The sequence below is a fragment of the Aristolochia californica genome, unplaced genomic scaffold, assembly GCF_029961685.1.
Source record: "Aristolochia californica isolate CCGP_79_NKW_82.1479 unplaced genomic scaffold, dmAriCali1.0.hap1 SCAF_11, whole genome shotgun sequence".
Lineage (NCBI taxonomy): Eukaryota > Viridiplantae > Streptophyta > Magnoliopsida > Piperales > Aristolochiaceae > Aristolochia > Aristolochia californica.
This window is the reverse complement of record NW_027181782.1, coordinates 30,786,264-30,804,612: the sequence shown is the minus strand read 5'-3', so window position 1 is coordinate 30,804,612 and position 18,349 is coordinate 30,786,264. Positions and strand designations below refer to the sequence as shown.

At 35.7% G+C, this 18,349-nt stretch overlaps 1 protein-coding gene across 3 annotated transcripts in view; it reads left to right on the top strand.

Annotated features, from left to right (window-relative positions):
• Window positions 1-18,349, top strand: part of LOC137944250 (E3 ubiquitin-protein ligase CSU1-like) — a 61,265-nt gene that overhangs the window by 24,461 nt on the left and 18,455 nt on the right. The window contains exon 1 of one of the 3 annotated variants that reach the window (XM_068789873.1): window positions 10,189-10,372. The exons of the other annotated variants lie outside the window; for them this stretch is intronic. Coding sequence (XP_068645974.1) covers window positions 10,357-10,372 — 16 coding nt within the window. The 5' untranslated portion in view covers window positions 10,189-10,356. Of the gene's footprint in view, window positions 1-10,188; window positions 10,373-18,349 lie in introns of those variants that run through there. 3 annotated transcript variants of the gene reach the window in all.

Genomic DNA, 18,349 nt, shown 5'->3' with positions numbered 1-18,349 from the left:
AGTTGAAAATGTTCAACAAGATTTAATAGAAGTAGGTGAATACATGTCAGATACAGAATCTATCTATAGTATAGTCAGTCTACCAACTGTAGGACCTTCCTCTGACTCTGACTCAGATTCTGATCTTATACTAGATCTCAATGAAGAAGGTGACTATCACTTAGACATGATGGATACTACCCAAGACTGTACTCCTTCCTGGTTATGGTTCACAGGATTAGATAGTAATCCATGTTTCCAGTGTAAATGGTATCCGAGTAAGAAACAACGTGCTAAGTGTTCTTTATGCTTTATAGAAGCCTGTCTCCCCTGTCTTAATCAGCTAGGCATCCAACCAAATACCACTCCACAGACAAGTCAGATTTCCACTACTAAGCTAGAAATTCTTTCCCGAAAAATTAGCAACTGTGAAGATGAGATTACTTTATTAAAACACCGATTAGATGCTTTAGAACAAGATTCCTATGATGGTATCACCGTCACTCCATCCACTGCACCTGATCTTTCTTTAGTCTTTAACCAAGACAAAACTTTTTCCAGTATCCTAGTTAGAGCTAAGCTTACCTTTCCCGATAAACATTCCATCGTCCTAGATGCTTTAGTAGATTCTGGATGTACTAAATGTATCATTCATCGGAGACTTGTTCCCCGCCAATATATCAAACATACATCTAAGACCGTTCTCAGTCAGCAGGTAGATGGTACTTATAATCCTTATACCCAATATTTTGATAATGGCCAACTCCAGTTTTTTACCAACTGCTCTACCTTCTCCGCCTCTTACCCTTTACCTCTCACTTGGGTCCGCGATCTGAAACTCAAAGTAGACTTTATCCTCGGTCTGAATTTTATTCTCCATAATAATGGCTCCCTTACGATTTCCCGCGACTATCTCCACTTCCACAAAAACTCCAGTATAGTTCCCGTTCAGACCTCTTACTCACCTACTATTTCCCCTTCAGCGGAGCGTGGTGGCCCCAGTACAACAACCGCAACAAAAGCTGCCACTTGTCAATGTCCAATTTTAGGCAGCTGTAAACAAACCACCAACCCAGCAACCTTACAAGCCCTGGCTCAACATGTAGAAAATACTTTAGACAAAATAGATAATAAAATTTTATGTTATGAAGATATTGTAGACGTTCCTATATCCATAGGAGATGTTACAACCACTAGAGACACATCAGATTCAGAATTAGCAACTCTTTCTAGTCCTCCCCAAGATTATCCGGAAGAATTTATGGAAGAAACAGAAGATTTTGAAGATTGGATTGAAAGAATGATTGAATTAGATTATACTTTCTTAGACACAGAAAAGTTATATTTGGAAATAATAAATATCAACCATCAAGATAAACACCAATTACAACAAATCATAGATAAACTTGATAAATTAGAATATTTTGGAGAAAACCCTCTTAAATATTGGGAAAATAATCATATTCAATGTAGATTAGAATTATTAAATCCCAGCTATATAGTTAAAACAGCAAACATAGAAGCCACTAATCTAGATAAAGAAGATTTTAAGATGCATATTAGTGAATTATTAAAATTAGGAATTATTAGGAAATCTATCAGCCCTCACAGGTCTGCTGCTTTTATAGTAAGAAAACACAGTGAGCAGAAAAGAGGGAAGTCAAGAATGGTTATCAACTATAAAAGATTAAATGACAATACTGTTACAGATAGTTACAATATTCCAGATAAAACTCAGCTTATTAACAAAATCCAAGATAAAAAGATATTTAGTAAATTTGATTGTAAATCAGGTTTTTGGCAGATTAAAATGCATCCAGACAGTATAGAATGGACAGCTTTTACCTGCCCAGAAGGTCATTTTGAATGGTTAGTGATGCCCTTTGGTTTAAAAAATGCCCCAGCTATTTTCCAGAGAAAGATGGATAACATATTTAGAAAATATGATAATTTTGTTCTGGTATATATTGATGACATCCTAGTTTTTAGCAAAACTATTGAAGATCATATAGGACATCTACAATTAGTATTAGCCACTTTTATGCAAGAAGGCATAATAATCAGCAAAACTAAAATCAAACTATTCAAAGAATATATAAAATTTTTAGGAGTGAATATAGGAAAAGGACAGATTGAACTACAAGATCATATTTCAAAAAAGATTTTAGAAATGCCCGATGACTTGTCCGACACAAAACAGTTACAAAAGTTCTTAGGCTTAGTAAATTATGCTAGACCTTTTCTTAAAGACATTGGTAAATTGATAGGACCTTTGTATAGCAAAACTTCTCCTAATGGACAAAAATTTAGTCAAAAAGGTTAAAGAAAAAGTAAAAACTCTATCCAAATTACAGATGCCCTTAGATTCTGACTATCTTATTATAGAAACAGATGGAAGTAATCTCGGATGGGGAGGAGTTTTGATAGCAAAACCCCATCAATATAGTAATAAAGAAGAAGAACGTATCTGTAGTTATGCAAGTGGTAAATTTAAAGAAAAGGGTAACATGAGTAGTATTGACTCAGAAATCTTAGCAGTAATTTATTCTTTAGAAGCTTTCAGACTATTTATTATCAATAAACCAGAATTTACTTTAAGAACTGATTGTGAAGCTATAGTCAAGTATTTCCAAAAAAGTAAAGAAAATAAGATTAGTCATAGAAGATGGTTAAATTTGGTAGATATTATTACTGGTAATGGTTATAAAGTAGTTTTTGAACATATTAAAGGAAAAAATAATAGCCTTGCAGATTCTTTAAGTAGAAGATTTTTTGATCAAAAATTTATTTCTTGACAGATGGATTTTCCAGCATCTTCTCGGTCCACTTCTTCTTCTTTTAAATATAATAATTATGGTCAAGAATTTTTATGTTTTGGTGGTCAAAAGTTAGTTGTTTTCCCTAAGTCTAATATTACTTTCAAGACTTTACCTACAGTTACAGTTACTAAAGAAGAACAATGCCTTTTAGACAATCTTTGGTTAGCCTACCAAAGAATTCCCAAAGATCAGAAGTATTTCCTTGCTAGTCTCAACGGTCTTTCAGAATACTTTACCCAGAAAAAGAAAGGTTTCAATTTCTATGTTGTTTTCCAAGGTCACACTCCAGGAGTCTTTCATTCCTGGACGGAAGTTGTTTCCAGTATTCAGAATTACCAAAGGCCAGTATACAAAGGTTTCAATAATCTTCAAGAAGCCCTAGAAGCAGCAAAATTAACAATAGGAACAAATTATTATATTGCTCCTTCCCTCAGACATCTTCGAGAAGACCAAGTTACTTACAGTGTAGCCAAGGATACTAAAAAGATCATTTTTTGTGATCATTGTGAGACTCTTACCAAGACTATTCAGAGGTTAAATGAAAAAAGGAGATTATTAGAAGAAAAGAATGATTTCCAAAAAGAATATATTGAGACCCTAGAAAAAGAAAACAGGATGTGGAAAGCGAAGGCAACAGGTACGTTCTGCACTCAGCTCCCTACTAGTGAAGGGTTTTCACTAGCTAGTCCGGCTCAAACGGCAGCCGGTAAAGACATATCAAGTCCGTTGATGGCTGGGCATTTGCCAAAAATGCCAGAAGAAAAAGAAAAAGAAAAAGGAAAAGAAAAGCAGACAAAGACTCTGGTAGAAAAAGACGAAATCAAAAAGATGATGGATGATTATTTTACACAGTACTTAAAAGAACAAGGCTATGGATTGAAAAGTTCTTCAGACTCTTCCAGCAAGACCGGGTCCACTGGAACTCAGACACTCCAGTGTTATTCCCAAGAAGAAGATGATTATGAATATGACTCTGAAGCTATCCAGAATCTTCTCACTACAGAAGGCAAATAAAAGAAAAAGATAGAAAAACCATCAGCATTATTACCAGCAGACAGCTCACCAAGACTTATCAAGAAGAATCTTATCCAAACGTGAGAATTAGTTGAAGACAGCTCACCAAGACTTATCAAAAAAGAATCTTATCTAAAGCGTGCAAGACAAAGTGTGCAAGACAACTGGCGTGCAAATCTTATCAGCATCCTCTACTTTTATAAAGAAATGACAAGGCAACAGAAGCAAGTGTGCAAGACAACTAGCGTGCAATCTTATCAGCATCCTCTACTTTTATAAAGATAGATCTTATCAGAACTTTATGTCAAGTTTGTAATATCAAGTTTGTATTTTTCTTTTTTGTAATTTTTTCTCTTTTGAAAAACACCGAACACCTGGAAAGCATAAAGGATCAATCACTGTCGATGGGGCCCAATGAGCACCCGGGTGATTCCCTTTGCCTCCTTGTGTCGGCACCGTTTGGCTATAAATAGCCCCTTTGTAAACATATTCGATATGAATGAAAGCACGGTTTGAGCATACTCCCTTGCTGCTTCCAATGTCTTTCATGGCCTTTCTCTTTTCTTTCCAGTAATCGTTCCTGAACTCGCTCTTGTAAGTCCTTCTTTCTTTCCTTCTTCAATTCACTAGTTTTCCGGGACCTTCCTTAGGGAACCTCCTACTCTTGTCTCTGTAATAATTTTCACTTACTTCAGTTCATCTCTTGCGGACAGAAAAAGCATTGTGTAATCCTTTGAGGGTTCACGGTCCTGAGTTCCATTTGTTTGCCCGCTTATGTCTAATGTGACCAAGGGCTTTGTGTTAGTGGAATGTTGAAGGAGCCCGTGCCCAAAGCTTATTGCTAGGAAAGCACACACCTCTGTTCGTCCCGAGTGCTGAGACTTGCTGGAAATTAGAAAAAGAGACTGAGTATGGAGTTACCCTAAGGAAGTTTTATTTCTCATATAGCCTTCTTGTTTATAGTTCTGTGTGTTTATGCTAGTTCTGTGGATTACTATTGGTATCATCGTTCTTGCCCTTATCCTTACTGCTTTCATTGTTTGTTAGACAGTTCTGTTTGTAGTAAAATCCAGTTCCTCAGATTGGGTATATTAGGCTGGAATACCACTGGGTGAGGGTTCTACCCTGACAGCCGCCTCTGGTCCCAAGAGACCTTCGTCTTACGGGACCAAGCGTCGCTCCCGGTTGCTACAACGCCGCCGTACCCTCTCTTTATGTATATTTGGCTTGTTTCATTTTTATTACACCAGTTTGCTAGACTAGTACTCAGATACTTGCCTCCTTGTTATATATATATAAGCCTGTTTTATAATACTTTGCAGCAGTACGCTTTTATTTTTGCATAATAGGGTTTTATAGTTATATTTGGCTTTTAAGCATTCTTGTGTTAAGACTTTTTGAATATTTTGTCTGGATTCCTAGAAACTTAGAAGACTTATTAGCATCAGATATTTTCTTATTTATTGCTATTATAATCAAGTGTTTGGAAAAAATATATGATCTTTGTTAATATTGCACTAGTCATAGTTTTCAGTAATTTTATAATTTTTAGTTTTATCTGTTTTGTTTTATCACTTAATCATTATATTAGAATCTTTGAAACACCTAGACCTATTATTATCCCAAGAACACCTAGAAGACAAGTTTTAAGACGAATAAATTCCCCAGAATTACTTCTAGGTGTTCTTGGGATAATAATAGGTCTAGGTGTTTCAAAGATTCTAATATAATGATTAAGTGATAAAACAAAACAGATAAAACTAAAAATTATAAAATTACTGAAAACTATGACTAGTGCAATATTAACAAAGATCATATATTTTTTCCAAACACTTGATTATAATAGCAATAAATAAGAAAATATCTGATGCTAATAAGTCTTCTAAGTTTCTAGGAATCCAGACAAAATATTCAAAAAGTCTTAACACAAGAATGCTTAAAAGCCAAATATAACTATAAAACCCTATTATGCAAAAATAAAAGCGTACTGCTGCAAAGTATTATAAAACAGGCTTATATATATATAACAAGGAGGCAAGTATCTGAGTACTAGTCTAGCAAACTGGTGTAATAAAAATGAAACAAGCCAAATATACATAAAGAGAGGGTACGGCGGCGTTGTAGCAACCGGGAGCGACGCTTGGTCCCGTAAGACGAAGGTCTCTTGGGACCAGAGGCGGCTGTCAGGGTAGAACCCTCACCCAGTGGTATTCCAGCCTAATATACCCAATCTGAGGAACTGGATTTTACTACAAACAGAACTGTCTAACAAACAATGAAAGCAGTAAGGATAAGGGCAAGAACGATGATACCAATAGTAATCCACAGAACTAGCATAAACACACAGAACTATAAACAAGAAGGCTATATGAGAAATAAAACTTCCTTAGGGTAACTCCATACTCAGTCTCTTTTTCTAATTTCCAGCAAGTCTCAGCACTCGGGACGAACAGAGGTGTGTGCTTTCCTAGCAATAAGCTTTGGGCACGGGCTCCTTCAACATTCCACTAACACAAAGCCCTTGGTCACATTAGACATAAGCGGGCAAACAAATGGAACTCAGGACCGTGAACCCTCAAAGGATTACACAATGCTTTTTCTGTCCGCAAGAGATGAACTGAAGTAAGTGAAAATTATTACAGAGACAAGAGTAGGAGGTTCCCTAAGGAAGGTCCCGGAAAACTAGTGAATTGAAGAAGGAAAGAAAGAAGGACTTACAAGAGCGAGTTCAGGAACGATTACTGGAAAGAAAAGAGAAAGGCCATGAAAGACATTGGAAGCAGCAAGGGAGTATGCTCAAACCGTGCTTTCATTCATATCGAATATGTTTACAAAGGGGCTATTTATAGCCAAACGGTGCCGACACAAGGAGGCAAAGGGAATCACCCGGGTGCTCATTGGGCCCCATCGACAGTGATTGATCCTTTATGCTTTCCAGGTGTTCGGTGTTTTTCAAAAGAGAAAAAATTACAAAAAAGAAAAATACAAACTTGATATTACAAACTTGACATAAAGTTCTGATAAGATCTATCTTTATAAAAGTAGAGGATGCTGATAAGATTGCACGCTAGTTGTCTTGCACACTTGCTTCTGTTGCCTTGTCATTTCTTTATAAAAGTAGAGGATGCTGATAAGATTTGCACGCCAGTTGTCTTGCACACTTTGTCTTGCACGCTTTAGATAAGATTCTTTTTTGATAAGTCTTGGTGAGCTGTCTTCAACTAATTCTCACGTTTGGATAAGATTCTTCTTGATAAGTCTTGGTGAGCTGTCTGCTGGTAATAATGCTGATGGTTTTTCTATCTTTTTCTTTTATTTGCCTTCTGTAGTGAGAAGATTCTGGATAGCTTCAGAGTCATATTCATAATCATCTTCTTCTTGGGAATAACACTGGAGTGTCTGAGTTCCAGTGGACCCGGTCTTGCTGGAAGAGTCTGAAGAACTTTTCAATCCATAGCCTTGTTCTTTTAAGTACTGTGTAAAATAATCATCCATCATCTTTTTGATTTCGTCTTTTTCTACCAGAGTCTTTGTCTGCTTTTCTTTTCCTTTTTCTTTTTCTTTTTCTTCTGGCATTTTTGGCAAATGCCCAGCCATCAACGGACTTGATATGTCTTTACCGGCTGCCGTTTGAGCCGGACTAGCTAGTGAAAACCCTTCACTAGTAGGGAGCTGAGTGCAGAACGTACCTGTTGCCTTCGCTTTCCACATCCTGTTTTCTTTTTCTAGGGTCTCAATATATTCTTTTTGGAAATCATTCTTTTCTTCTAATAATCTCCTTTTTTCATTTAACCTCTGAATAGTCTTGGTAAGAGTCTCACAATGATCACAAAAAATGATCTTTTTAGTATCCTTGGCTACACTGTAAGTAACTTGGTCTTCTCGAAGATGTCTGAGGGAAGGAGCAATATAATAATTTGTTCCTATTGTTAATTTTGCTGCTTCTAGGGCTTCTTGAAGATTATTGAAACCTTTGTATACTGGCCTTTGGTAATTCTGAATACTGGAAACAACTTCCGTCCAGGAATGAAAGACTCCTGGAGTGTGACCTTGGAAAACAACATAGAAATTGAAACCTTTCTTTTTCTGGGTAAAGTATTCTGAAAGACCGTTGAGACTAGCAAGGAAATACTTCTGATCTTTGGGAATTCTTTGGTAGGCTAACCAAAGATTGTCTAAAAGGCATTGTTCTTCTTTAGTAACTGTAACTGTAGGTAAAGTCTTGAAAGTAATATTAGACTTAGGGAAAACAACTAACTTTTGACCACCAAAACATAAAAATTCTTGACCATAATTATTATATTTAAAAGAAGAAGAAGTGGACCGAGAAGATGCTGGAAAATCCATCTGTCAAGAAATAAATTTTTGATCAAAAAATCTTCTACTTAAAGAATCTGCAAGGCTATTATTTTTTCCTTTAATATGTTCAAAAACTACTTTATAACCATTACCAGTAATAATATCTACCAAATTTAACCATCTTCTATGACTAATCTTATTTTCTTTACTTTTTTGGAAATACTTGACTATAGCTTCACAATCAGTTCTTAAAGTAAATTCTGGTTTATTGATAATAAATAGTCTGAAAGCTTCTAAAGAATAAATTACTGCTAAGATTTCTGAGTCAATACTACTCATGTTACCCTTTTCTTTAAATTTACCACTTGCATAACTACAGATACGTTCTTCTTCTTTATTACTATATTGATGGGGTTTTGCTATCAAAACTCCTCCCCATCCGAGATTACTTCCATCTGTTTCTATAATAAGATAGTCAGAATCTAAGGGCATCTGTAATTTGGATAGAGTTTTTACTTTTTCTTTAACCTTTTTGACTAAATTTTTGTCCATTAGGAGAAGTTTTGCTATACAAAGGTCCTATCAATTTACCAATGTCTTTAAGAAAAGGTCTAGCATAATTTACTAAGCCTAAGAACTTTTGTAACTGTTTTGTGTCGGACAAGTCATCGGGCATTTCTAAAATCTTTTTTGAAATATGATCTTGTAGTTCAATCTGTCCTTTTCCTATATTCACTCCTAAAAATTTTATATATTCTTTGAATAGTTTGATTTTAGTTTTGCTGATTATTATGCCTTCTTGCATAAAAGTGGCTAATACTAATTGTAGATGTCCTATATGATCTTCAATAGTTTTGCTAAAAACTAGGATGTCATCAATATATACCAGAACAAAATTATCATATTTTCTAAATATGTTATCCATCTTTCTCTGGAAAATAGCTGGGGCATTTTTTAAACCAAAGGGCATCACTAACCATTCAAAATGACCTTCTGGGCAGGTAAAAGCTGTCCATTCTATACTGTCTGGATGCATTTTAATCTGCCAAAAACCTGATTTACAATCAAATTTACTAAATATCTTTTTATCTTGGATTTTGTTAATAAGCTGAGTTTTATCTGGAATATTGTAACTATCTGTAACAGTATTGTCATTTAATCTTTTATAGTTGATAACCATTCTTGACTTCCCTCTTTTCTGCTCACTGTGTTTTCTTACTATAAAAGCAGCAGACCTGTGAGGGCTGATAGATTTCCTAATAATTCCTAATTTTAATAATTCACTAATATGCATCTTAAAATCTTCTTTATCTAGATTAGTGGCTTCTATGTTTGCTGTTTTAACTATATAGCTGGGATTTAATAATTCTAATCTACATTGAATATGATTATTTTCCCAATATTTAAGAGGGTTTTCTCCAAAATATTCTAATTTATCAAGTTTATCTATGATTTGTTGTAATTGGTGTTTATCTTGATGGTTGATATTTATTATTTCCAAATATAACTTTTCTGTGTCTAAGAAAGTATAATCTAATTCAATCATTCTTTCAATCCAATCTTCAAAATCTTCTGTTTCTTCCATAAATTCTTCCGGATAATCTTGGGGAGGACTAGAAAGAGTTGCTAATTCTGAATCTGATGTGTCTCTAGTGGTTGTAACATCTCCTATGGATATAGGAACGTCTACAATATCTTCATAACATAAAAGTTTATTATCTATTTTGTCTAAAGTATTTTCTACATGTTGAGCCAGGGCTTGTAAGGTTGCTGGGTTGGTGGTTTGTTTACAGCTGCCTAAAATTGGACATTGACAAGTGGCAGCTTTTGTTGCGGTTGTTGTACTGGGGCCACCACGCTCCGCTGAAGGGGAAATAGTAGGTGAGTAAGAGGTCTGAACGGGAACTATACTGGAGTTTTTGTGGAAGTGGAGATAGTCGCGGGAAATCGTAAGGGAGCCATTATTATGGAGAATAAAATTCAGACCGAGGATAAAGTCTACTTTGAGTTTCAGATCGCGGACCCAAGTGAGAGGTAAAGGGTAAGAGGCGGAGAAGGTAGAGCAGTTGGTAAAAAACTGGAGTTGGCCATTATCAAAATATTGGGTATAAGGATTATAAGTACCATCTACCTGCTGACTGAGAACGGTCTTAGATGTATGTTTGATATATTGGCGGGGAACAAGTCTCCGATGAATGATACATTTAGTACATCCAGAATCTACTAAAGCATCTAGGACGATGGAATGTTTATCGGGAAAGGTAAGCTTAGCTCTAACTAGGATACTGGAGTATTCAGATTTTTTCCTTTATTTTGCCTTTTATCTATATTTCATCTTTCTTTCTACATTTCGTCTTTTTTCTATATTTCAATTTTCTTTTTATTTTTTGTATCTTTTTTATACTTTGTCTTTATTTATAATTTTTGCCTTTCTTTCTCTAATTCAACTTTCGTACTATATTTCATTTTTCTTTCTGTATTTTCCCCAATAATCTAGGTTTCAAAAATTCGTTTTTTGACACCTATGGGGCCGTAGAACGCATGCAATTCTCCACTGACTTTTATCTTTATTTGGAAACAAATAAGATTATTATGTCTTTTGTAGATTGGTTCACGCAAACCAGACTCAAGCAGGCGGAAAAAAGACCCTTAGTTTCTTCCACTGCCCCCACTCTTTCTACCCTTACGAAAGAATGGCATTTAATGTCTGGTATCAATATCAGATCAGTTCATCCTCCTACTGATCCGATTCGACTTGAATTTCCAAGTCCTTAGGGAAATCCCCTGAATTTGTGGAAGCAGTTGCTTTTGTAAATCCTGAAATCACCATAAATCCTATGGGTCAGATCAGGAGACAAAACAACTTTACCAATTTAAATCTTCAAACAATTGGACAACAACTTACTCGAATTGAAGATTTATTGGACAAAGATCCACCCGAGAAATATTGTCAAAATCCTTTTGACTTAACTTCTCGAAAATTACCATTATTGATGAATGATAAACCACTCATCAAACCCCCTGTTCCAATCAGGAACTTTAAATTGGATGATAATTCAGAGGTAGTCGAAGAATTATTATTGCGGCTTGGAAAATTAAATCTATCCGAAGATCAAATTAAGCACGCCCAACAGGCTCATGACGCCCAGGCCAAAGCGGTTCGTAAAAGTCTCCATGTTTTGGAAGCTGACGAATCACAGGATGAAGAATCTCAAGAAGAGTCTTTATCGCAAAATAATACTGAAGATTTAACTCCTTCAGCATATTCTGATTCTGATGTTGGTCAAACCCAAAATCTTCAAGATTTTCGTTTAACTAATATTCGACAGACTGAAGAAATTCTTCAAGAAATAATTCAAGATCAACCGAGTATTCAGAAATTAGATTATTCGAAAAAATCTACTCGGAAATGGGCTCTAGATCATAAACTTTATTACCATAGGCCTACCCCTCAGGACCTAATGTATGAAGAAAATATTTATCTAGACCAAAAATCCTATGATGGGAAAACCATCTATGAATGGAATATAGATGGCTTATCTGAATATCAGGTAATGGAACATTGTCAACGAATGTTAATGTATGCTACCATCTGTTGACAACATAAGAATTCCGATCAAGGAATAGCAGAAATGTTAACTGCTGGGTTCTCTGGAATCCTCAAAGGTTGGTGGGATAATATCCTCACCAATGAACAACATCATGAAATTTATAATGCTAAAAAGGTTATCAAAACTGAAGCTGGTCCCGCATACCTTGGCGAGGACGATGCAGTTTATACCTTAATTTCATGTATTGTTCATCATTTTATTGGAAGATTGACTTCCCAAACAGATAAAGGAAGAGAGGTTTTGCAAAACTTACGTTGTAGAACTCTTAGCCATTTCAAATGGTATAAAGATGTTTTCCTTACCAAAGTTATGCAAAGACCGGATGCCAATAATGAATATTGGAAAGCTAAATACATTGATGGATTACCAACTCTTTTTGCTAACAAAGTAAGAAAGAGAATAGGTAATGAAGTTGGAAGTATCAACTACCATCAATATACATATGGTCTCCTTACTAGTGCTATTATCCAAGAAGGACTGGCCTTATGTAATGATTTAAAACTTCAGGCTCAGCTTAAGCAATAGAATTTGACTGGCAAGCATGAGCTTCGTGAGTTCTGTGACCAATTTGCTTGTGACACAGGACCCCAACCTTCCCATCAAAAGGAAGGGCAAAGGAAAGGCCTCTCATTCTAAGAGACCGAAACCCTACTCACATCAGAATAGGAGATATCCCAAAAGACAGTCTCATCAAAAGACTCGTCTGGAACCTAGGAGACCTCCTCGTCAGAGATATCCTCCTAGAAGGAATCCTCCAGACAAAAAGAAAATTGTCTGTTATAAATGTGGTAAATTAGGCCACTATTCAAATAGATGCAAAACAAAAGAGAAATTGAACCAACTTCAAATTGATGAAGGATTGAGAGTTCAGTTGGCTAAAATTCTCTTAAATTCTGATTCTGGGGATGATATTGATTATGCCTCATCCAGTCAATCAGAGGAGGAACCAGATTGTAGTTGTTCTCACTTACAATCTGTGGCCCAAATGCATCAGATTAATGTTCTTACCTCTATGCAACAACGTATGCTTGAGAATATTGGTCAGGAGGAAAATCCTCACACAAAGAGATTTAATTAAAGAATATCTTGATCAAATTCAAAGTGCTTCAAAGACTATCCCACCCATCCAAGGAGTGAAACCTTATTCTTTGAAGGAAATTATTGGTCGTTATGAAGAAGAAACTTCTTCTAAACAACCAATATCCATCGCCTCATTACAAGGAGAAATTAAAGCAATCAGGCAAGAATTAAAAGACTTAAAATCTTTGTATAAAAAGCTTGAACAAAAATGTGAACAAAAACATTTGCCTCCAGAAAAGACATCTGATGCTTCTTTTCTGAATCAAATCACCAAAGTCATCCATCAAAGATGGCATACTGTTATTAATTTGGTTATTGATCAGAACTTTGTCATTCCTAAACTAACAGCTCTGATTGATAGTGGAGCAGACTTAAACTGCATCCAGGAAGGGTTAATTCCAACCCACTATTTTGAGAAAACAACTCAAACTTTAGCTAATGCTAATGGAGACAAAATGAAGATTAAATATAAATTGGATAATGCCTCCATATGCACTAATAATCAGTGCATTATTACTGACTTTTTATTAGTCAAAAATATGACTCAACAAGTCATATTAGGAACTCCCTTTTTGGAGAAAATCATGCCAATTAAAGGCATTGACAACCATGGGAGTCATGGTCAGGTTAATAATAAACCTATTTATTTCTCTTTCAAATCTCCTCCTCAAATTAGTTTTATCAGTGAGATTTCCGAATTGAGAAATGTGAAAGAACATCATCTGAGTTTCCTGCATAAAGAAATACAATTTTTAACCCTTGAACAGCAGTTGGAAACTATAGAAATCAAAGAGAAAATTAGTTCTCTTCAGAAGTTATTAACCCAAGAAATTTGTAGTGACATTCCTACAGCTTTTTGGGATCGACATAAATATATTGTGTCTTTACCATATATTGATGGGTTCAATGAAAGAACCATTCCCACCAAAGCAAGGCCTAGTCAAATGAAACATGCCTTACTAGACCTTTGCAAAAAAGAAATCCAAAATCTGTTGGATAGGAAATTAATTAGAAAATCTTACTCCCCATGGAGTTGTACGGCTTTTTATGTCAATAAAAATGCAGAAAAGGAATGAGGTGTTCCTCGATTAGTGGTTAATTATAAACCACTCAATGACTGTTTAAGATGGATTCGCTATCCTATCCCAAATAAAAAAGATTTATTAGACAGGTTGTTTTTTGCTAAAATCTTTTCCAAATTTGATTTGAAATCTGGATATTGGCAAATTCAAATTAATGAAAAGGATAAATATAAAACTGCATTCACTGTGCCTTTTGGTCACTTTGAATGGAATGTTATGCCTTTCGGTTTGAAAAATGCTCCATCTGAATTTCAAAATATCATGAATGATATCTTTGCTTCTTATTCTGAATTTACCATTGTTTATATTGATGATATTCTTGTTTATTCAGAATCTATTGATGCTCATTTTAAGCATTTACATGTTTTCAAAATAGTTATTCGAAAACATGGGTTGGTGATATCGGCGCCGAAAATGAAATTGTTTCAGACCTCTGTTAGATTTTTAGGTCACAATATTCACAAGGGAAAAATCGTTCCCATTGATAGAAGCATTGAGTTTGCATCCAAATTTCCTGATGAATTATTGGAAAAAACTCAACTTCAGAGATTTCTAGGAAGTCTCAATTATATTGCGGATTATTATCCTCATCTTGCCCAAGACTCCGCAATATTACATAAACGATTCAAAAAGAATCCTGAGCCTTGGACTACCAAACATACCCAGGCAGTCCAATTAATCAAAAGTAAGGTCAAACAACTTCCTTGTCTAAACCTTACCAACCCTTCTTATCCGAAGGTTGTAGAGACAGATGCCTCCCATATAGGCTATGGTGGCATATTAAAACAAAGAAATCCATCTGGTAAAGAAGAACTTGTTCGCTTTACCTCTGGTAGTTGGCATGATGCACAGATTAATTATTCCACTGTTAAACAAGAAATATTGGCAATAATTAAGTGCATTCATAAATTCCAGGATGATTTATTAAATCAGAAATTCCTTTTAAGAGTTGATTGTTCAGCAGCCAAATCGATTCTTAAGAAGGATGTGAAGAATCTTACTTCCAAACAAATCTTTGCCAGATGGCAGGCGGAATTAAGTGCCTTTGATTTTGATATAGAACATATCAAAGGAGAATTAAACTCCTTACCTGATTTTCTAACCCGTGAATTTCTCCAGGGTCAAAATCATGTATAACCCCGCAAGGGGCAATCCACTCCCATTGAGAGGACGTGGTAATCAACAATCCAGAGGCCGAGGCCGAAAGAATCTAGAAAGAGGAAATTCCTCAGACAAGAAGGGCAAAGCCCCAGTGTCGTATAAAAAGACTTGAAGTCGAACCAGAGTATATTACTCTTTCGGATACGGAGACCATTCTGCTCCTCAATAAAGAGGATCTTGAGGGTACATTGGATTCCTGGGAGATGTTACAGAAATGGCTTGGAGAAGCCTACTGTACCATCCGTGCAGGAAAACGATGGTATTCCTTTGAATCTATTTTGGTTCACCTGAATTCTATATCAGTGCATCATACACTGACAAACGTGGCTAAATGGGATAGCCCAAGAGCGTACAGTAAATGTACAATACAAAGATTCATGCATCCCTCAACATGGGGAAAATTTGATTTAGCTAAAGCAGCTAATCTTCCTAATGATAAGGAATTTAATTATTGGGATTATATGGATTCTTGGTATAATACCTTTTATTACCAAAATCTCTCCCATAGACATTTATGGTTTTTCCAATGGGAAAAGAATGTCTTTTGAGAGGTCATTACCTCTACCCAGTTGGGTATTTGCATGGTGGAACAAATTTGAGCCACCCATTTCAATATTACCTGAGCCCATTACGGCTTGTTTTGTTAAATGGACTCAATCCAGTCCTGTGCATAAAGCTCTGGGTTTTGAAAAATCCCCAAAGAATTGGGACAGTCTTATCTTCTTTATGGTATTTTCCTTATCATGGATATGGAGATGGAATTGTGCTACAGGCTTTAATGATAAATGCCTACCAGTGTTATTAAGAACATTTCATGTTCGTTGGTGGAAAAATTTCTCCAACATTGATACAAAAGTCGTAGAAATTAAGTCTGCTATCATGCAAAACAAAAATAATCTTGGATTGCATTGCGTCCCGGAAGTCCATTATGACTCCGACAATTTATTTGCAAGTTTCAAAATTCAATTGAAGAGTTTGATTCCGAATATATCGGAAAAAGATATTATGAAAAAATTATTAGAATCAATGAAAGATTCTATAGATCCTAAGTGCAATGAAGGCACATCTTTCTCTCATCCTGTCGATGACAACATATCCGTTTCGGAACCGTCAGCAGTAGAAGATGAAGATATTGATGATTTTACAAGTATCGAGCATGATGATAATGCTAATGAATTCCTACCGGATAGTCAGCCACCCGATGAGGATCCGGAAGAATATATTAATCTTATGTTGCAGGCATTTAAAGCAACATCTAAAAAGAAATAATTTTGCAGGATATGACTATGACAGATAAATCTGTTCCAGATTCGTCGGCCAAGTCCGTCCAAAAGCTACAGAGGAAATCTTATCCTCCGGCCTACAGTTGGCCTATTTGTCATATCACGCCAGGCTTATACAGTATTTTTTGCGGCCATTTTCCATAAAGTCACATGCATGGGATGCCGCCAGCTGCCGCCTGCATAGGATAAGAGTAAAAACTCTTCGTCAACAAAAGATGCTATGGGACCAAACCCATCAAAGGTCTTGCCCTAATCTCAATCATGGAGATCAAGATGATAAGGATGATAAAGAGGATCAAGATGATGACTCATCCAAGAATCTTAATTATAGAGATAATGACTCACAACTACCTCAATCATAGAGGTTACTTTTTGTATTAGTGGTGGATTTCACATATTTTCAAATCCACTTTAGTTCTCTCCGTCTATATAAGGAGATAGTTTCTTTTGTTAAGGGATCAGTTGAAAAACCTTCCCCTTTGTCATCAAGGTTGCCTACTCGTGTGGTTTAGTAACTTGGAGTTCTTTGTAAGTATTTTATGATATTGTGAATAAATTAGTAGTGAGTTAAAGTTATTCTCTGCCTATCTCTGGTTACTTGCCTTCTGTCAATTTTCCTTCTTCCTGTTGTAATTGGTATCAGAGCCATGGAAGGCTAAACCCTGAATATCCAGGTATGAAATAATCTATTATACATTTTTTATATCTTAATAATCAGGGAAGTTAACTTACTTCGTAATGTTATAATACTTTCCTATTCATCGTCGTTCTTGTTATGATATGGGACGTCACCCAAGTCGCGTTGAGGTATGCCCGTGTTGCCGTTGTCGTGGATAGGCGTAGGCGTTGAAGGGCCGCTATACTCTTAAATCGTTGACAGACGTGTATCTGATCAAGACGATGATGAATAGTAAATTCATTATGATATTAGGAATCATAGTTTGCTTCGTTCATGATTACCATATAATCAGTTTATAATAGGTTTATTTCATACTAGGATATTCCTCCTTGTTATTTCTTACCACTCTTAGCTGCAGTGCAATTTAGTTTACTTTTAGTTTACTTGCATTGTGTTTTACTTTGTTTTAATTTGTTCAAAGATGGCATCCAGTAGTAGGTGTACTGGATCGGTTAAGAATGCATCTTTAGTTGAATATAAAGTTCAACAACAATTGAATGATTGGACAATTCCGTCCATTAAACCTACATCCATTTACAAGAAAGGAACCTTTACCCTTTCTAGTACCATGGGAATTAAAACCATGGAACAAACAATTAATCTTGAAAATCAAGATTCAACTCTTAAATTATTAGAGTTAACAGATTTCAATAAGTATCTTGCTGATACTGAAAAGAAATAGATGCATATAGGATGCCTCCAAATTGCATTCAAACCCTTGACCTTATTAGAGATGAACACATGTCTGCAGGCCATACTCAGAGATGGTCGCTGTTCGGATTGGAAACCCTCATTAATGGGTATTGTTGAAACAAGTCTCAGTAGGGGACCTGTTTACTTTAACGTCCATCCAAACCTTACCCTATCCTTAACTGATAGGAATTTGTTAGAATCTATCCAGTTGAGGATTCTAACATAGGGATACAATTTTATTCGTGGAACTGAAACTATTGCTGTGATAGCAAGGATTCATTTCAAAATTATGAATACCTTAGTCCCTAAGGTATTACACTTACCAGATCAGGGTAAGACTGTTTTGATCGAAACCGATCTTATGAGTGCAAATGTTGCCACTCCAAGGATGATCAATTGGGAGGAAATTCATTTCCCAGCAAACTGGACTATTCCTCCGGCTGTTCCTCCACGACTCCTGATAAATCAGGATATTGATCATGTCATCCAATCAACTGATGGAGATGTGGTCATTAATTTCAAAGATAAGACTCCATACCGAGTCTCTTTACCACCCACGTCATCCAGATATTCGGATGTAGGCCCATCCACTCGCCTACAAGAATTGGATGAAAAACAATCCATAAAGGATGATTCCTCATTAAAAGGA